General features: G+C 43.0%; 1 protein-coding gene across 1 annotated transcript; it reads right to left on the reverse strand.

Moving 5' to 3' along the window:
• Positions 1-3,967: 3,967 nt before the first annotated feature.
• LOC139576313 (chromaffin granule amine transporter) lies at positions 3,968-14,340 on the reverse strand. The gene is made up of 15 exons (XM_071402262.1): positions 12,318-14,340; positions 11,598-11,934; positions 11,397-11,455; positions 11,123-11,206; positions 10,907-10,999; positions 10,522-10,611; positions 9,958-10,001; positions 9,445-9,505; positions 9,134-9,229; positions 8,962-9,040; positions 6,562-6,613; positions 6,412-6,475; positions 6,205-6,324; positions 5,912-6,045; positions 3,968-5,410 (listed from the first exon to the last, which is right to left on the reverse strand). Exons 1-15 carry the CDS (start codon positions 12,442-12,444, stop codon positions 5,303-5,305), a joined length of 1,548 nt encoding a protein of 515 aa, XP_071258363.1. The 5' UTR covers positions 12,445-14,340; the 3' UTR covers positions 3,968-5,302.
• Between the last annotated feature and the right edge of the window lie 7,055 nt (positions 14,341-21,395).

The following is a 21,395-nucleotide window of genomic DNA, read 5'->3' on the forward strand; positions in this document are numbered from 1 at the left end:
AAACTTCAGCTTCTAAAAAAGTTAATAAAATAGTTATTAAGTGCAATTCCTCAACAGTATCTTAATGATTTTAATGGTTTAAAATAATCAATGAGTGAATTAAACATATTCTATTGCTTTCATGATCTTATTCTCTCACTGCCCAGAGTTTAGGACAAGGGTTTAGCCATCTTGGAGACAAGGGTTTAGCTATCTTGGAATTAAGAACAAATCCAATAACTTTATTTTCAAGAATCTAATTTCGTCTTAATTTTTCACTTAATTAAGGAGAAACATAAGAAATAGCACAACATTTCCAATAACCTTTTTGACGAATAGCAACTTTGCTTAACTTTCTTCATAAGTCTATAGTAAAGGAAAAAATGGCAGTTAAGAAGAAATTCACAGGTTTTGTGAATCTCGGCCCTGCTCTTTCCATGAGATACAGTAAACTGACCTGGTGAATCCAGGTGATGGGTTCTGACTTCTAAACTTGAAATATTGTTCATCATCAGGTATCCTATGGAAAGGAAGGGCCACAGTCTGGTTGCTACACCAGAAGCTAATGGTTATCTGTAGGAAGAATGTATATGGTGGAGTCAATTAAGGTTGGATATGAGCCAGGGGCTTGGAATGTACTGAGTAAAGGAAAGGCAATCGCTTGGTTGCGGTCACTGATAAGGGTGGAGAGCTGTAGATTAGTCAGGAATGGGGGCCGAGGTCAGGTAAGGTCAGGTCACATTAAGGGAGAAGGAACAATTTATTACCCATATCACTTGACTTCCTGCCTAGCAATGACGATGTAATGTTTAGAGCGAAGGAGTAGTTCACCTAAATTGGAGTATGTGTACTGTATTTGTGCTGGTGGGAACATGTCTTTGTTCAGCTGTCTGACCCACTGGGTGAATAAACTTGGTTTGAGCTTTTATAGTTGTCCGTCATTTTTTACCTTGTTATGTAGAACCTAACATAGGTGAAAGCTATGATCCCTTATTGATGTCACTTGTTAAATCCATTTAAATCAGTGTAGATGAAGGAGAGGAGACAGGTTAAAGAACGATTTCTAAGCCTTGAGACAGTTGAGACTTGAATTGTGTATATGTGCCATTCAGAGGGTGAATGGGCAAGACAAAGGATTTAAGTGCATTTGAACGGGTTATGGTAGTTGGTGCCAGGCGCACCGTTTTGTGTCAAGAACGGCAACGCTGCTGGATTTTTCACACTCAGCAGTTTCACGTGTATCAAGAATGGTCCACCACCCAAAGGACATCCAGCCAACTTGACACAACTGTGGGAAGCATTGGAGTCAACATGGGCCAGCATCCCTGTTGGATGCTTTCGACACGTTGTAGAGTTAAATCAAATCAAATCAAATTGTATTTGTCACATGCGCCAAATACAACAGGTATACAACTGGGCCACCCAGAGTTGTCCCGAAGCCACTCCTGTGTTGTCTTGCCTGTGTGCTTAGGGTCATTGTCTTGTTGGAAAGTGAACCTTCGCCCCAGTCTGAGGTTCTGAGTGCTCTGGAGCAGATTTTCATAAAGGATATCTCTTTACTTTGCTCTGTTCATTTTTCCCTTGATCCTGACGAGTCTCCCAGTCCCAGCAGCTGATGGTGTCATGTTTCCTCCAGACGTGACGCTTGGCATTTAGGCCAAAGAGTTCAATCTTGGTTTCATCAGACCAGAGAATCTTGTTTCTCATGGTCTGAGAGTTCTTTAGGTGCCTTTGGCAAACTCCAAGCAGGCTGTCATGTGCTGAGGAGTGGTTTCTGTCTGGCCACTTTACCATAAAGGCCTGATTGGTGGAGTGCTGAAGAGATGGTTGTCCTTCTGGAAGGTTATCCCATCTCCACAGAGGAACTCTGGAGCTCTGTCAGAGTGCCCACTGGGTTCTTGGTCACCTCCCAGACCAAGGCCCTTCTCCCCCGATGGTTCATTTTAGCTGGGCGGCCAGCTCTAGGAAGAGTCTTGGTGGTTCCGAACTTCTTCCATTTAAGAATGATGGAGGCCACTGTGTTCTTGGGGACCTTCAATGCTGCAGAAATGTTTTGGTACCCTTCCCCAGTTCTGTGCCTCGACACAATCCTGTCTCGGAGCTCTACGGACAATTCCTTCGACTTCGGTTTTGCTCTGACATGCACTGTCAACTGTGGGACCTTATATAGACAGGCGTGTGCTTTTCCAAATCATGTCCAATCAATTGAATTTAGCACAGGTGGACTCCAATGAGGCTCCCGAGTGGCGCAGCGGTCTAAGCTGCTGGAGGCATCACTAAAGTTTTAGAAACATCTCAAGGATAGTCAATGGAAACAGGATGCACCTGAGCTCAATTTCAAGTCTCATAGCAAAAGGTCTGAATACTTATGTAAATAAAGCATTTCTGTTTTTTGTTTTTAATACATTTGTAAACATTCTAAAAGCCTAAAAACGACCCAACCAAGCCACACTGCTTCTTGACACAATGCCCGCTTAACCCGGAAGCCAGCCACACTAATGTGTCAGAGGAAACACCGTACACCTGGCGACCGTGTCAGCGTGCATGCGCCCAGCCCACCACAGGAGTCGCTAGAGCGCGATGGGACAAGGACTTTCCTGCCGGCCAAACCCTCTCCTAACCCGAACGACGCTGGGCCAATTGTGCGCCACCCCATGGGTCTCCCGGTCGCAGCCGGCTGCGGCAGAGCCTGGACTCTAACCAGGATCTGTAGTGGCACAGCTTGCAAATGTGAAGCAGTGCCTTAGACCGCTGTGCCACTCGGGAGACCCCCAACCCCCCCTTTTTATTATCTATGCATAATCACTTTACCCCTACCTACATGTACATATTACCTCAACTAACCTGCACCCCTGCACATTGACTCGGTACCGGTGACCCGTGTATATAGCCTCGTTATTGTTATTTTATTGTTGCTCTTAAATTTTTTTACTTTAGTTTATTTTGTCAATATTTTATTAACTCTCATTTTTCTTAAAACCTCATTGTTGGCTAAGGGCTTGTAAGTAAGCATTTCACGGTAAGGTTTACACCTGTTGTATTCGGCGCTTGTGACAAATATATATATTTTTTGAGCTTACCAACCAAAATTTCAGGGTCAGGCTGTTGAAATTACAGATAGTCCCTTTAAGGCAAAGCTATGTTTAATTCTACACTCAAACAGTAAAATCCCTTTGTAAAATAATCTAAGAGAAGTAATGTCGTCTGGCAATGTATGATTAAGTTTGGTTATAATTCCAAAATGTGTCAATGCAATTGATGATGACTTTCATAGCATCTACTAGTAAATTTAATGGAAATCTTCATATCCCAATGCCTTTTTAAAATTTGTGTTCTATTGGTTTGACCACAAGTAAAGACAATGACAGATTTGACTCATTTGGGTAGTGACGATGTCCAGGATAGGTTACTTCACATGTGATATCTCCATCCTTGTACCAGTCTATGAATGACACAGTTCTGTTTAATTATCACACACATTTATCTAGAAAGCCAAACAGGTTCCTATTCTGTCATCTCAGAGTAACAGCCTAGGAGTTGCCTGTTGGCCAAGCTTACAGCCTAAGAGGAGGGGAAAAGACCATCATTGATGGGAAAACACAATATGAAAACGTGCATATATTGATTGAGTGAGGAAATAATGTGAAAAATAATATACTGTTTAGATAAACAGGCAGGTAGCCTAGTGGTTAGAGCGTTGGACTTGTAACCGAAAGGTTGCAAGATTGAATCCCCGAGCTGACAAGTTAAAAAAAACTGTCGCTCTGCCCCTGAACAAGGCAGTTAACACACTGTTCATAGGCAGTCATTGAAAATAAGAATTTGCTCTTAACTGACTTGCCTAGTTAAATAAAAATAAAATGTGGTGTCTCAAATAAAACTTCCACCATTTTGAAATAGCCTCTCATTTGAGTCTTCTGGTGAAACTTTCCTTTATTCAAACTACAGTATAAAGCTGGAGTGTTCCACTTGATTCATTGTAGTTACCTTTTTATTTTGTTTTCCAGATACATTTAATAAGACTTCATTTGGCATTTATAACGTGCAATCAAATATATACTTTGGCTTTGACAATTTGCTTCGCATCACATGAGCTTGTAGTGGCAATATGTTATTTATGTGGGCCAAGAAGATTTGAGGCATTTGAGCCACAATGATGCCAATCTTGCTCTCTTTATCTCATCTTTGCCTCTTTGTGTTCATAATTTCCACTCCTTGGTTAGAAGTAAACCGACCCAACACAGAGGATGTGTCCCAAATGGGACCCTAGGCTATCCCCTATATAGTGCACTACTTTAGACAAGAGCCCTATGGGTCCTGGTCAAAGTAGTGCACTACATAGTGAATAGGGTGCCATTTGGGACAGAGACTTGCTACAGCCAAAGAGGAAATTAAAGGTGAGGCGAGATAGCTCTTGCACTATACCAGACAGCAGCCGATTGGTTGATACAGCGAGACACACTAGAAGAGAGGATATTACATGTTACAGCATTTGAACTGAAAGCTCTGAGCTTTTATGAGCTCTGAACAAGCATTGTTCTCTAGTCGAGCGATGTGAATTAAATATTCCGATTTCATGATCGTGGATAGGTTATATTCAGCAATTAGGAGTTGGCCTAGGAATAAGCATTGTTCTGGATCTAGACCAATTAGTTATCCGGATACACATTGAACATATCTTGACGTTCATATTTCAAACATTGAAAGCTACTGATTCATACGGTAGGCTCAACAAATGAACATAAACGTAGCTACAATCAAATGCCAAATGTATGTAAAGACATCATTTTCAAGCTTATAGTAGGTTTTAATGTTTGTTGAGCCTGCACAAGTGTTCCTTTTACCTCTTAGTACATTAAGCTAAATTATTCACAGAAATCTGACAGAGAGTAACTGAAAGTAACCAAGTTCATGCACACACACACACACACACACACACACACACACACACACACACACACACACACACACACACACACACACACACACACACACACACACACACACACACACACACACACACACACACACACACACACACACACACACACACACACACACACACACACATACACACACACACACACACACAATAAAATGCAAACACTACTGTCACTATACATGCCATATTAAAAACACAGGTGCCATTGTTTGTTATTTCCAGTAATAAACTAAGTACAGAGGTCATTAGGAAACTTTGAATACAGATAAGTGCTAACAAAATGTATTTTCTAGACATCATGTCAATTCAAAGGCATTATGAACAATGCCTCTGCTCTTTCACTGTAAAAAAAATGTGTGTGTTGGGTTGACAAGGAGCATGTTACTCCTCCGTTTCCTCCTCGCTCTCGTCACTCAAAGGGAACTCTCGACACTCCTTCTGTGTGTTGTAGCTCTTCCTGTGCAGAGGGCATTCCTGGTCTATGATGGCCTACAAGACACATAAGACATTTGTAAAAGATTGTCATGAGCCGTAAGAAATTACCTGATTTCAGGGCATACAATTATTTTACAAGAGTAGGAAATAATCTTTATTTTCATATTTTACTCTTATACTCCTATTGGTATTATTAAATAATTAATTCGATTTCATAATATAATTATTTTTATTAATTTCTAATAATTTATTCCTTATTTTCTGTTATGACTGTATCTTTGAAGTGCATGACCATCATCTTTAAAACCATGATCATAATTATTCGGTAAAGACCCACATCAATAAGAGGCACTATCTTTTCTACAATTATACCTTTGGCTAATACACCTTCCCACTATATGTGAGGGCTGATTCTCTGTTAGCTGGCACTGATACAAACACATTGGATTGCAAACCTCACCTCCTAGGATGTGTTAGAACACGTTGGTCCAGACATTCTGGTGGGTCTGGATTATGACTGGAGCCAGGGGATAGCAAATAGGAAATACCACTCACCATCTTCTCCTCCCTGATGGCAGGATTACGCAGGAAGAAGCACAGTGGAGCGTAGAAGATGTTGATGATGCCAATGAATACCATGAGGTAAGGAAATCCAATGGCCCTGACCAAGGAGCCCCCTATCGAAGGACCTGGATCACAACAACACGGGAGACAGAGGATGCTGCTGGGTCAGACAAGCTAGGAAAATTTGAATCGCTGAGACCACCTGGCTGGGTCATACAATTTAAGTGATTTACTGTATTTGCTGTATTTGTGTAGAAGCAGACAACAAAGGAATGATCACTCACCAATGGCAAAACCCATACACAATGCGACATCAGCTATGGCGTAAACACTGCCGTAGACCGAGGCATGGCGAATATCCACCAGGTATCCCATTATGGCCATCATAGAGGAGTCCACCATTCCTAATACACACAGCAGACAGTTCATAGTTGTAATGGTGATTCAGACCATCATTCATATGTGTTTCTATATAACACATTGGCACCCACCAATAGCAAACCCCAGGCCTGCATTTGGACCAATAAGACCATAGATGTTCTTTGCAAAAGGAACCTATAGGACAAGAAATATGATGGTTATTCATTGAACTACCTTGTGATCTTGCAGAGCCAAAAAAGTGCATAGGAAATAATACTCACGCAAAGGAGACTGATGCCAACAATAAACATTCCAATCATGGAGCACAGCCACCTGAGGAGAGAAAAATACCTTCTCCTGACTGCGAATCATCAACTTCATCACAAACGCGCAAGCGCCCACACACACACACAGGCCCCATTTTGGGCAGTCCGCCGCTGCACACACACGCACACGCACACGCACACACACACACACACACACACACACACACACACACACACACACACACACACACACACACACACACACACACACACACACACACACACTAACACACCGATTCACACAACCCCCATAGGCTTACATGAGATCTCCTTTACTGAGTGACTAGCAATAAAGAGATGGAGAAATGCTTTTATATATTTATCATTGATACAGTACCAGTCAAAAGTTTGGACACACCTACCCATTCAAGGGTTTTTCTTTATTTTGACTATTTTCTACATTGTAGAATAGTAGTGAATACATCAAAACTGTGAAATAACACATATGGGATCATGTAGTAACTGAAAAATTGTTAAACAAATCTTAATATATTTTATCTTTGATATTCTTCCAAGTATCCACCCTTTGCCTTGATGACAGTTTTGCACACTCTTGGCATTCTCTCAACAAGCTTCATGAGGTAGTCACCTGGATTGCATTTCAATTAACAGGCGTGCCTTGTTAAAAGTTTATTTGTGGAATTTCTTTCCTTCATAATGCGTTTGAGCCAATCAGTTGTTAAAAAAGTCCATATTAAGGCAAGAACAGCTCAAATAAGCTAAGAAAAATGACAGTCCTTCATTACATGAAGGTCAGTCAATCCGGAAAATGTCAAGAACTTTGAAAGTTTCTTCAAGTGCAGTCGCAAAAAACATAAATCGGTATGATGAAACTAGCTCTCATGAGGACCGCCACAGGAAAGGAAAATCCAGAGTTACCTCTGCTGCAGAGGATAAGTTCATTAGAGTTACCAGCCTCAGAAATTGCAGCCCAAATAAATGCTTCACAGAGTTCAAGTAACAGACACATCTCAACATCAACTGTTCAGAAGAGACTGCGTGAATCAGGCCTTCATGGTCAAATTGCTGCAAAGAAACCACTACTAAAGGACACCAAAAATAAGAAGAGACTTGCTTGGGCCAAGAAAAACAAGCAATGGACATTAGACCTGTGGAAATCTTTCCTTTGGTCTGATGAGTCCAAATGTAAGATTTTTGGTTCCAACCGCCGTGTCTTTGTGAGATGCTGAGTAGGTGAACGGATGATCTCTGCGTGTGTGGTTCCCACTGGGAAGCATGGAGGAGGAGGTCTGATGGTGTGGGGGTGCTTCGCTGGTGACACTGTCTGTGATTAATTTAGAATTCAAGGCACACTTAACCAGCATGGCTACCACAGCATTCTACAGTGATACGCCATCCCATCTGGTTTGCGCTTAGTGGGACTATCATTTGTTGTTCAACAGGACAATGACCCAACACACCTCCAGGCTGTGTAAGTGCTATTTTACCAAAAAGAAGAGTGACGGAGTGCTGCAGCAGATAACCTGGCCTCCACAATCACCCAACCTCTTGAGATGGTTTTGGAAAAGTTGGACCGCAGATTGAAGGAAAAGCAACCAACAAGTGCTCAGCATATGTGGGAACTCCTTCAAGACTTCAAGACTTCATTACAGGTGAAGCTGGTTGAGGGAATGCCAAGAGTGTGCAAATCTGTCAACATGTCATAAGGTGGCAACTTTGATGAATCTAAAATCTAAAATATATTTTGCTTTGTTTAACACTTTTTTAGTTACTACATGATTCCATATGTGTTATTTCATAGTTTTGATGTCTTCACTACTATTCTAAAACGTAGAAAAAAAATTAAAATTAAGAAAAACCCTTGAATGAGTAGGTGTCATGACCCGGTGCGAGAAACAGTCACTAAATCGGCAGAACCCAGAAGATGAGGCAGAAACAGCAGTACTAGAGATGGTGGTTTAATAAAAAATAGATAACTTCCAAAATACAAAGAAAATCCACAAAGTGGTAAAAACAGCAAGGGAAAAAACAAACCTAAAAGACTAATCCAAAATACAAAAGAACAAAACCAGAGAACCTCTGGAAAATCCAACAAGAGAAAAATATATGTTCACAACAAGGCTTGGGCTGGGGCTGGGTGCTAACATACAAACACTGAGCAAGGAACTAAGGAACACACAGGGATTAAATACTAACAAGGGAACGACATACAGGTGCAAACAATAATAGAGCAAGGGAAAAACAAAAGGTACAAAAAAGGTGCAATGGGGACATCTAGTGACAAAAAACCAGAACAGTCCTGGCCAAAACCTGACAGTAGGTGTGTCAACTTTTGACTGGTACTGTATGTAGGAACAAATAGACGCTAACGGGAGAAGATCAACGAAAACCTACCTTCCCATTTTGTTAGCCAACAAACCAAATAAATTGGTGCCAATAAGGTAAGAAATGCTTGCTGGTAGGAAAGCCATACCTATAAATCAAACGCAAAACACTGTCAGACACAGGAAGGACTATTGCAATCTAAAATATTAATTGTAAAGAAAAAGATAACGCAGGAACGTACCAAGCTGCCATTTGGGAGAGCACATGGTCTGCATCATCCAGATGGGAAGTGTGGGCTCCAGAATGGCAACTCCCATGTTGGCGAAGCACAGAGAGCCTGAAACCAAAGCACCAAGGTCAGCTCACTTCTGTTTTTACGACTATGTCTGCATCCCAAATGGCAATGTAATCCCTATTTAGTGCACTACTTCGCCCATAGGGCCTGGTCAAAAGTATTGCACTGATAGGGAATAGGGTGACATTAGGGACACTTCCTCTGTGTTTAGCCTTCTTCTCTGGTTTGTTATTCTGACAGTCAAGGCCCAGTCCCACCTGCGCTTATGAGAATGTAGGGGTCCTTCAGTAGGGTCAGCAAAGGAGTGCCCTCCACACTCTGTAAGTTCATGTGAAATGTTAAGCCGGAGGAGACAGAAAGACAGAAAAAATATCAGTTTTTTTCTAATGTGAGGGAGTTGTGAAACGTCAACATTATAAAATAAGACAATGTGTAACTTAATGCAATGATGGCTTCTGTTCGGTGCATCTTGAACTAAATTGATTCGTACACACTCTGGCTCAATTTGTCTTTCCCGAGGTTCCTCACATCCTAGCTCCTCGCCTCCTACTCTACAGTATTGGAACAGAAGGTCCAAAGTCCCTCGCCTCAGGCTTTCTTCTCTAATGGTTTGTGGAGGTGGGATATAGCATTTGGGGAATCAAGGAAAGTTGAATTGAGATGAAGCCCCACTATTTTCAGTGATTGGGATTTGATCAAGTCAGTTATGTTCATTTTGAGAGTTTATTACATTTTTTTTATCTTGAAAGAGATGGTAAAAGTATACTCACTCCTGGTGAAATCTTTGATGGCTGAAGTATACAAAGCTGTAACGCTGTGTAGTTAGAGAGTCAGTCAGTTGGCATTAAGGAACATTCCTAGAATATATCTTGTACTCTCCGAACAATACAAGCAGCTTTCCTGTCTAAACTGTTCATTCTGATTGGTAGCCACAAGAGATAATCTGGTAACACTTTATGTTACAGTGCCCTTAGTACTGTGTAACTACTCCTGTAATTACAGTGTAGCAACACAACAGTAATTCCTCATATTACACTGAACTAAGCGTAACCCTAACCTTAGCACCGACCCTAAGCCTAAGTAACCTTAAGTACATTGTAAGTACAGACCGTACTGTACAAGTGCAACGACAATTGTAATTACTCATTATTACACTGTACTGAGTGACTACGATACTTGTTACACTGTAATTACAGGAATAATTACAATGTAATGAGGTCACTGTAATGTAAAGTGTAACAGATAAACGGTATTGAAACAGTCAATGCAGTCATAGCACTGAGATTAAATCAGTTCTTGATGTAATATTATAAGAAATATTTTAATTTGATTACCTCCATCAAATACTGCAAGAAAAGCCAAGATTAAGAAAGGAGCAGTCTTCCCCACAAATTCATACATCACACTGCCAAATGGCGCTCCAACTGTCAAAGACATTTTCAAGAAAAAGTAGCTGATTTTACATATATTCCACTTGATGATTTCAAGTTGTTCATGTTGTAGCATAATACACATTTCATCATAACCATTTGCTATTTAGCAGATGATTTTATCCAAAGCAACTTACAGTAGTAATGTGTGCATACAGTACATTTTCGTATGGGTGGCCACAGTGGGAATTGAACCCAAAACTTGGGCATTACAAGTGTTTTGCTCTACCAACTGAGCCACACTGGAACACTAGGATCTTAGAAAGGGGGAGTAAGGGGAGTAACTCACTGAGGACACCCATGGCCAGTCCACCCAGAGCGATCCCCATGGCTACGCCTCTCTCCTCATCATTTGTGTACACACTGGCCAACATTCCCAGCCCTACAGGAGAAGACGTGCTTTTCACTTAGACATTAAGATGCTAGGACAAAGTAGTTAAATTTCTATTGCAACACTGTGGAGCTAGGATATTATTGTGAAACACACAACACCCACAAACAGTACCTGCCACAGAGGAGAAAGAGGAACCAATTCCCTGAAGAGAGCGAGCAAAAAACAACAAGGCGTATGTACCTGAAAAGGCAAACACTGACAACCACCAGACACAACCACCGTTACTATGACTGCACTGTGGTAAGATACAATCAAATCTAAAGATGACACATTGGAGTTGTGAAACAGTCATGGTATGTATATTAGAGATCACTACCTCAATTATATCTCATTATCAACTGTGTGTAACAAGTTAGAAGTGTGTGTCAGTGTCAGACACGCATACTTATTGTTGAAACAAACATGATGATGAAGCCAGCAAACATTGGTATGTGATATCCAACCCTTGGGAAAAAAGAGAAGGATATGATTAGAACCAGTGTGTATTGTATTTCTTCATTTTCAATAAATGAGAACTTGAACACTGTCCTAGCTAGCTGATTTTGTCACACACACAAAACACTTGCTGTGAAGCCGGAACATGTACCTGTTGGTCAGGGGACCTACGAAGGGGTTGATCAGAAGCTGCACCAGAGCCTTGGAAGCAAAGAGGAGTCCCACACGAACATTCTCCTTGTCCAAGAAGGCACTGTCCTCCTGGCATGTGCTGCCTTTCACCTGGCTGGAGTTCCTGGAGATGTTGAAGAGGAGGGCCTCAGACAGGTTGCTCTCAGAGCCTCTGAGGCTGTAGGAAGTGTTGTCGTAGAAGGAGTGGACCGAGGCCAATGTGAAGCCCTCCTCAGATGGCCTCTGTGTGCTTGGCTGGATGAAGGGGTCTTGTGTCGGGTGGTCAAGGGCATATAAAAAGGTTGGGATGATGGGCACTGCGAGAGAGGAGAGATGACACATTTGGGTTTGGGGGAGACTGTGGACTTTAAAAGGCAGGCGGAAGGAAGAGAGGTCAACTCTTTTGTCTCAGTACCGGGGAGGCACAGTGGATCTACTCCATGAGGGGGAATGTGGTCGCACTGCTCTCTGTCAACCCAAGTTATTCTCTGTGGGGTCTAGAGTTCAGGCCAGGTAAAGGCAATTGCCATGGTCACGCTAGCTGCACTGTTGGCCCTGCAGCTAAATATTAAAATGTGTGATGTCCCTTTTTCAAATCAGATGTCACTGCCCGATCTAAGGTACACACCACATGCACTTTTGAAAGTGTGTGTTTGTGCGTATGTGTGTGTGTGTGTGTGTGTGGGTTGTCTGGACTCACCGACAACAGTAAGCAGCATGTTATCCAGTAGCAGGGCAACACACACGACCACCAGCACCAATCTGGAGGAGCCTCTGCTCTGTCGCAGCCACTCCCGCACCCACGCCAAGGGGTTGAATAGTGGCATAGCTCTCCACGTTCCCTGGGCCAATAGCTACAGAACAATTCTCTTTTTCGGATGAGAAACAGATATGCTGATTATTAAAACATATTTGACAACATCAACATTTGTTTACCAATTTAGTCACAACAATATGTCCCCACAACCGTGTCTGTACATTATCGTTACACCACTACATTTGAGTTAGTCCTAAACTAACTACACATAACCTACCCCAGGTATACTCTTTTCATCTGAAAATATAAAACCTTAATAGTAAATGATCTGAAGGGGTCTCATCGCTCTGTGAGTGTACTACCTCCAACGTTACCTATCCCTGCCCTGCAGCCACCACTCATGCACCATCCATTTCAATTTAATAAGCTGGGATGTGGTAGCTAATGGAGTGAACTGGTGGCTGCTGCCTGGATGGTCAGGCATGGTATTTCTGGAGAGACATTTGGCTCCGAGGATGTTTTTTTTTCTCTCAGCAATAGGATTAGACTTCCTCCAGGGCCCTCTCCGAACCCTGCCTGCTGTGTTCTGTTCTGATCAAGGTAAAGTGCAGCCTGCTTGCCTGCCGTGGTGCTCACATACTGTAAATAAGGACTGGTCCATCTGTTAAACAAATGTCTGATCGCACAGCTCCATCATGTCTCGTTTTACCACGTGCTAGTCAAGAACAAATAGTACACACAGTACACACAGTACCAATCTTCTATGAAAATCACAATGACTTTCAGTAACAGAGGTGATTACGGATTAAGTTAATAATTTCTGCAAATTAGGTTTGCAGAGAAATCTAAATCTTACTCTTATCTTCAGACATCTTACATTACTATATTGACACATCATATAGCCCATGGTTACCATGCGTAACTGGTGGGAACAAACCAATGGATAACATTACAATTCATGCTGAGTCATATTCCATGCATTATTTGCACCTTTAATGATTACAGAACAAACTATAATTAACATTTCTAAAATTGATTAGCCTCATCCTTCATCAATTTCAGTTAGGTCTATAGTAAAGTGTTGAGGATCCCTTAAGTCCAATTCGACCTGAGTCAAGACCTCTTACCTTCAGATACATCCTGCAGATCCACATCGGATACAAGTGGTCATCTCATCCTCCTGTTGCTCTATTTAAGTCCTCTTGTGGCTGCCCTTTTTTCATAGGGTAGTCACAGCCCCCTCACAAACACATGCACGCACGCACACATACTGTACACACTCCCTGACCTGAGCTCACTCTGCGTCACAGGGGGAAGTAATTGTCTACATCTGCTGCTCTTTATTGAGAGGGGTGGGTGTGTGAGGGGGGGGGGCTGTATAACCTGAGGCTGGTGTTGTTCACAATAAGCTTTATCTGCCATCTCAGCCACATTAACCCTTTTCAAACTGTGGAACAACCTGGTCTTTTCCCCTGGCCTGTTTGCATTGCACCTTTGTCCAATTGGCTCTGTCAACAGGTTCCTGTGATGCTAGCGTACCAGGAAGAGAGTCTTGTAAACTGTAAACAAAAGGCAGCACACCTCCAAACCTGCTGCTGGAAAACCTGGAGCCACTGTTTGTTCACTGGTTGATATGCAAATATCATATTATCAAAGTGTAAAATTGGTCCAATTAGAAAATGAAGGATTTTGAGAATTCCTGAAATCCACACCACTCGCCCATCTAAAGAATTGTTCACAATGCAGGCCTTAATGCTCAAATCAGTTTTGTTTTTCAAATCCGTTTTGAAATACTTACTGTCCAAATAGCAAGTTACAAGTGACCAAATAGGATTTGTCATTTGCTGACATGGCTATGCTAGTCATAGTAACGACAGGTGTGTTCACAGTGGTGTTGGCAAATTGGTGGAGGTGCTCGTGCTTCCCATCACTCAGAAGTTATGTAGCAAGCTAAGATGACAACAATTTCTGCCATGGACGTTTCCCAGTTGCTTTGAATGCTCAAAGAACACTTTTAAAGCGTCAAAGTATAAGATGATCCAACTGTCAAAATGAGTCATTTTTGGCCAGCCAAGGCAGTCAACTAGCCAGCTAGGTAGCTGTTAAGCTTCCTAGAACATTCACAAATTTGTTTGTAAGCAATTAACAAGATAATTAGCTACCATATGGTCTTGTCAAACTCTCAACAGAGTAGCTAGCAAGCAACAATATATGCCAAATAAAAGTTAATAAACCACTTGAGGGCAAATAAATCAGATTTTACCATTAAGACACAAATCACCTGGCCAGGAATCAGATTTATATCTGACTTCAAAGCACCTTTGAAGGTGGTTTGAAATGTGAATTGAAACATCTGATTCCATGTGCATGGGCTGTATTGGATTTGCAATCGGATTTGCAATTTTTTTTGATTTGAGTCAATTCAAACTGCCAATGTGAACATGGCTTAAAAGTACCATGTGAATCTAAGAGGGATAACTCCTCTATAGCTTGAATTATTTTCTTTGCATAAATGATAGTCATGTACTGTTACTATATTTCTGTCAGCTTGGAATGAATTAGTGGTGTGTGGTTTTTAGTGGGGTAGGGAGTACTGTGTTTTGATAACTGAAATTCACCTGGAACTGAGCAGGTGCCATTGCCTACTAGCTCGAGGGTAGGTTTTAAAAAAGGCAGACCTGAATCAAACAGCCCTAGGTGAGCTGCCTGGACCAACGCAAGTTCACTCTCCCTGTGTGCGCATGTGTACACATCATGTAAAGAGAGAGAAGAGACAGAAAAATTTAATTAAAATCACATTTAATTTGTCTGATGCGCCGAATACAGCGTGTGTAGACTTTGCCGTGAAATGCTTGCTTACGAGCTTTTCCCAACAATGCAGAGTTAAAAAGAACAAGGCAACTGTAAGCAAAAACAGTAAACATTGTCCCCCACGAATGATGCAGCACCCTCCCCTTTGGACCAATTAGTGACAACAATTCAAACTGGACTATACTGAAAGTAACAAAACATGTGCCCGTTATAGCGCCACCGTGTGGTCGATGTGAATGTTCTTGCATATGTTGAGTCTTGACAGTGTTTGCAACATCTGTACCAGATTTTGACCATGACCATGCCCCGGTGAATGATTATTGCTTAATGATCATGTTGTTTTAGGTAGTAGTCTGGAAAATATTGCGTTGAGAGACCTTTGTCCATATAAGCCACATATCAAGGTTTGTGCAGATCGGTCATTCAGTGCCAGAGGAGTAGCATTTTAAGTGTTTTTCACAAAATTCTAAATGGCAAAAAATCCATCATGTCGGACCTTATGGATCTCTGAAGCAAATGTCTTCCTTGTGAGGAGAGGGACCAATGTACCACATTTCATGACTTTAGGTAAAATGGGGTGAGGGGCATGACATTTAAAAGTCCGAATTTTCAATCGCTTGTTATAGCGCCCCATCTGGCCAATCCGTGTCATTTTTTAATGCTGGATCTCTATGACAAGACACATCATTCACCCAAGTTGAGTCAAAATCAGGCTAGTGCTGTCTAAGATATCGCATGTGACAAACGTACTAACGGACGGAGAATGCGCCGGAGAAGATGTCTGATGTTTTACGTGCTCCTAACCAAATGTGTTTTTGTTTGTTTTTTGCATTATTTGTAACATATTTTTTTACTTATTCTGTACATAATGTTGCTGCTACCATCTCTTATGACCGAAAATAACTTCTGGACATCAGAACAGCGATTACTCACCACGAACTGGCAGAAGCTTTTTTTCCCATTAACGAGTCCGACGACCCCGACGTGAAGGACATACTGCTTTCCCGGGAACAGGCCCAAATCTCCATAATTTGCGTGAAGAGAAGACGCAGAAAAAGGGTACAGAGGTCGGGATGCCTTCTGAGAATTCGTAGGCAATCGAATAAACACCCACTGCCTTCCGTTCTACTAGCTAACATGCAATCATTGGAAAATAAAATCGATGACCTACGAGGAAGATTAAACTACCAACGGGACATTCAAAACTGTAACATCTTATGCTTCACGGAGTCGTGGCTGAACGACGACATTATCAACACACAGCTGGCTGGTTATACGCTGTATCAGCAGGATAAAACAACATCATCGTCTGGTAAGACAAGGGGGGGTCGGACTATGTATATTTGTAAACAACAGCTGGTGCACAATATATGAGGAAGTCTCGAGGTTTTGCTCGCCTGAGATAGAGTATCTCATGATCATTTGTAGACTACATTATTTACCTAGAGTGTTTTTATCTGTATTTTTCGTAGCTGTCTACATACCACCACAGACTGATGCTGGCACTAAGACCGCACTCAATGAGCTGTATTCCGCCATAAGCAAACAGGAAAACGCTCATCCAGAGGAGGCGCTCCTAATGGCCGGGGACTTTAATTCAGGGAAACTTAAATCCGTTTTACCAAATTTCTATCAGCACCTTAAATGTGCAACCAGATGGAAAAAACTCTGGACCACCTTTACTCCACACACAGAGACGCGTACAAAGCTCTCCCTCGCCCTCCATTTGGTAAATCTGACCACAATTCTATCCTCCTGATTCCTGCTTACAAGTAAAAATTAAAGCAGGAAGTACCAGTGAAATGGTCATTAAAAAAGTGGTCAGATGAAGCAGATGCTAAGCTACAGGACTGTTTTGCTAGCACAGACTGGAATATGTTCCGGGATTCTTCCGATGGCATTGAAGAGTACACCACATCAGTCATTGGCTTCATCAATAAGTGCATCGATGACGTCATCCCCATAGTGACCGTATGTACATACCCCAACCAGAAGCCATGGATTACAGACAACATCCGAAATTAGCTTAAGGCTAGAGCAGCGGGACTCTAACCCGGAACTTTATAAGAAATCCCGCTATGCCCTCCGACGAACCATCAAACAAGCAAAGGACTACGATCGAATCGTACTACACCGGCTCCTACGCTTGTCAGATGTGGCAGGGCTTGCAAACCATTAAAGACTACAAAAGGAAGCACAGCCGAGAGTTGCCCAGTGACACAAGCCTACCAGACGAGCTAAACTACTTCTATACCCGCTTCGAGGCATGTTTCACTGAAAAATGCATGAGAGCACCAGCTGTTCCGGACGACTGTGTGATCACTCTCTCCGCAGCCGATGTGAGTAAGAACTTTAAACAGGTCAACATTCACAAGGCCGCAGGGCCAGACGGATTACCAGGACGTGCACTGCGAGCATGCGCTGACCAACTGGCAAGTGTCTTCACTGACATTTTCAACCTCTCCCTGTCTGAGTCTGTAATACCAACATGCTTTAAGCAGACCACCATAGTCCCTGTGCCCAAGAACACTAAGGTAACCTGCCTAAATGACTACCGACCCGTAGCACTCACGTCTGTAGCCATGAAGTGCTTTGAAAGGCTGGTCATGGCTCACATCAACACCATTATCCCAGAAACCCTAGACCCACTCCAATTTGCATACCGCCCTAACAGATCCACAGATGATGCAATCTCTATTGCACTCAACACTGCCCTTTCCCACCTGGACAAAACAAACACCTATGTGAGAATGCTGTTCGTTGACTACAGCTCAGCGTTCAACACCATAGTGCCCTCAAAGCTCATCAATAAGCTAAGGACCCTGGGACTAAACACCTCCCTTTGCATTTGGATCCTGGACTTCCTGACGGGCCGCCCCCAGGTGGTGAGGGTAGGTAACAACACATCCGCCATGCTGATCCTCAACACAGGGGCCCCTCAGAGGTGTGTACTCAGTCCCGTCCTGTACTCATGACTGCACGGCCAGGCACGACTCCAACACCATCATTAAGTTTGTCGATGACACAACAGTGGTAGGCCTGATCACCGACAATGGCGAGATAGCCTATAGGGAGGAGGTCAGAGACCTGGCCATGTGGTGCAAGGACAGCAACCTCTCCCTCAACGTGATCAAGACTAAGGAGATGATTGTGGACTACAGGAAAAGGAGGACCGAGCACGTCCTATTCTCATCGACGGGGCTGTAGTGGAGCAAGTTGAGAGCTTCAAGTTCCTTGGTGTCCACATCACCAAGAAACTATCATGGTCCTAGCACACTAAGACAGTTGTGAAGAGGGTACGACAAAACCTATTCCCCCTCAGGAGACTGAAAAGATTTGGCATGGGTCCTCAGATCCTCAAAAGGTTCTACAGCTGCACCATCGAGAGCATCCTGACTGGTTGCACCACTACCTGGTATGGCAACTGCTTGGCTTCCGACCGCGAGGCACTACAGAGGGTAGTGCGCACGGCCCAGTGCATCACTGGGGCCAAGCTTCCTGCCATCTAGGACCTCTCTACCAAGCGATGTCAAAGGAAGGCCCTAACAATTGTTAAAGACCCCAGCCACCCTAGTCATAGACTGTCCTCTCTGGTACCGCACGGCAAGTGGTACAGGAGGGCCAAGTCTAGGTGCAAGAGGCTTCTCAACAGCTTCTACCCCCAAACCATAATTCTCCTGAACATCTCATCAAATGGCTACCCAGACTATTTGCATTGCCCCCCCCCCCCCCCTCCCCCTCTTTACACCACTGCTACTCTCTGTTATTAGCTATGCATAGTCACTTTAATAACTCTACCTACACGTACATATTACCTCAATTACCTCAACTAACCGGTGCCCCCGCACATTGACTCTTTACAGGTACCCCTGGTATAGAATCTCGCTACTGTTATTTTACTGCTGCTCTTTAATTACTTGTTCCTTTTATTTCTTATTCTTATTCATATTATTTAAACTGCATTGTTGGTTAGGGACTTGTAAGTAAGAATTTCACTAAGGTCTACACCTGTTGTATTTGGCAAATGTGACTAATAAAATTTGATTTGATGTAAGACAGATCCACAGTCCTCCCCACGATTACATTTAACAAAAGAGGAATAAAATGCACAATAATTAAGCTATATACATGGACTACCAGTACCATATCACTGTGCAGAGTACTAGGTATTTGAGGTAAACATTTACATAAAGCACGACCGGCTGTAACACAGCCTGGGGTTGAACCCTAGGCTGTAGTGGCACCTCAGCACTGCGATGCAGTGCCCTAGACCGCTGCACCACTCGGCAAAAATAAAAATAAATGCAGGCCTTCCTCCAACACCGCCTGATATAGAGGTCCTGGATGGCAGGGAGGTTGGCCCCAGTGATGTACTGGGCTGTCCGCACCAACCTCTGTAGCGCTTTAAGGTCGATGGTGTTGTATTTGCCATACCAAGCGGTGATGCAGCCAGTCAATATGTTCTCGATGGTTCAGCTGTAGAACATTTTGAGTATCCAATGACCCATGCCAAATCTTTTCAGCCTCCTGAGGTCAAAGAGGCGCTGTTGTGCCTTCTTCATGACTGTGAGGGTGTGTGTGGACCATGTTAAGTCCTTAGTGATGTGGACACCAAGGAACTTCAAGCTCTAAACCCGCTCAATTACAGCTCCGTCGATGTGGATGGGGATGTGCTCTTCTCTCTTTTTCCTGCAGTCCACAATCAGCTCCTTGGCTGTTGTCCTGGCACCACACTGCCAAGTCTCTGAACTCCTCCCTGTAGGCTGTCTCATCACCATCTGTGATCAGGCCTACCACCGTTGAGTCGTCAGCAAATTTGATGATGGTGTTGGAGTCGTGCGTGGCTACGCAATTGTGGGTGAACAGGAAGTACAGGAGGGATCTAAGCACAAACACCTTAGGAGCCCCCGTGTTGAGGGTCAGCGTGGCAGAGGGGTTGTTGCCTACCCTCACCATCTGGGGACATCCCATCAAGAAGTCCAGATCCAGTTGCAGAGGGAGGTGTTCAGTCCCAGGATTGTGTCAAAGCACAGACCTGGGGATGGGTACCAAAACATTTCTGCAGCATTAAAGGTCCCCAAGAACACAGTGGCCTCCATCATTCTTAAATGGAAGACGTTTTGAACCACTACGACTCTTCCTAGAACTGGCTGCCCGGCAAAACAGAGCAATCAGGGGAGAAGGGCCTTGGTCCAGAGTTCCTCTGTGGAGATGCGAGAACCTTCCAGAAAGACAATCATCTCTGCAGCACTCCACCAATCAGGCGTTTATGGTAGAGTGGCCAGACGGAAGCCACTCCTCAGTAAAAGGCACATGACAGCCCGATTGCCGTTTGCCAAAAGGCACTTTAAGATCTCTCAAGATTCTCTGGTCTGATGAAACCAAGATTGATCTCTTTGGCCTGAAGGCCAAGCATCACGTCTGGAGGAAACCTGGCACCATGCCTACGGTGAAGCATCGTGGCGGCAGCATTGTGCTGTGGGAATGTTTTTCAGCAGCAGGGACTGAGAGACTAGTCAGGATCGAGGAAAAGATGAACAGAGAAAAGTACAGAGAGATCCATTGATAAAAACCTTCTCCAGAGTGCTCAGGACATCAGACTTGGGCGAAGGTTCACGTTCCAACAGGACAATGACCCTAAGGACATAGCCAAGACAACGCAGGAGTGGCTTTGGGACAAGTCTATGAATGTCCTTGAGAGGCCCAGCCAGAGCCCGGACTTGAACCCGATTGAACATCTCTGGAGAGACCTGAAAATAGCTGTGCAGCGACGCTCCCCATCCAACCTTACAGAGCTTGAGAGGATCTGTAGAGAAGAATGGGAGAAACTCTCCAAATACAGGTGTGCCAAGCTTGTATCATCATACCCAAGAAGACTCGAGACTGTAATCAATGTCAAAGGTGCTTTAACAAAGTACCAAGTAAAGGGTCTGAATACTAATATAAATCTGATATTTCATTTTTTTATTTTTATAAATCTGCTAAAGTTACGAAAAACTTTTTTTTGCTTTGTCATTATGGGCAATTGTGTGTAGATTGATGAGGGGTGAAAAATAATGTAATCCATTTTAGAATAAGGCTGTTTCCTAACAAATTTTTGAAAATTTGATCTTGCACTTATGGCAACTAAACTTGAAGCAGCAAGAATGATGACAGCGGACACTTTCAATTTCTATTGAGCTATGTTTTGAATATATAATAAAGGATAAC

This window comes from Salvelinus alpinus, chromosome 5 (genome assembly GCF_045679555.1).
Source record: "Salvelinus alpinus chromosome 5, SLU_Salpinus.1, whole genome shotgun sequence".
In the NCBI taxonomy this organism is placed as follows: domain Eukaryota; kingdom Metazoa; phylum Chordata; class Actinopteri; order Salmoniformes; family Salmonidae; genus Salvelinus; species Salvelinus alpinus.

What these genes read in the sequence shown, in the direction of transcription:
- LOC139576313 (XM_071402262.1), bottom strand. Translation starts at nt 12,444, where the DNA reads ATGCCACTATTCAACCCCTTGGCGTGGGTGCGGGAGTGGCTGCGACAG. An exon ending in CATGCTGCTTACTGTTGTCG is followed by an intron (nt 11,935 to 12,317) that starts GTGAGTCCAGAC and finishes CCTCTCTCGCAG; the next exon opens with TGCCCATCATCCCAACCTTT. An exon ending in CCATCAGGGAGGAGAAGATG is followed by an intron (nt 5,411 to 5,911) that starts GTGAGTGGTATT and finishes TGTGTCTTGTAG; the next exon opens with GCCATCATAGACCAGGAATG.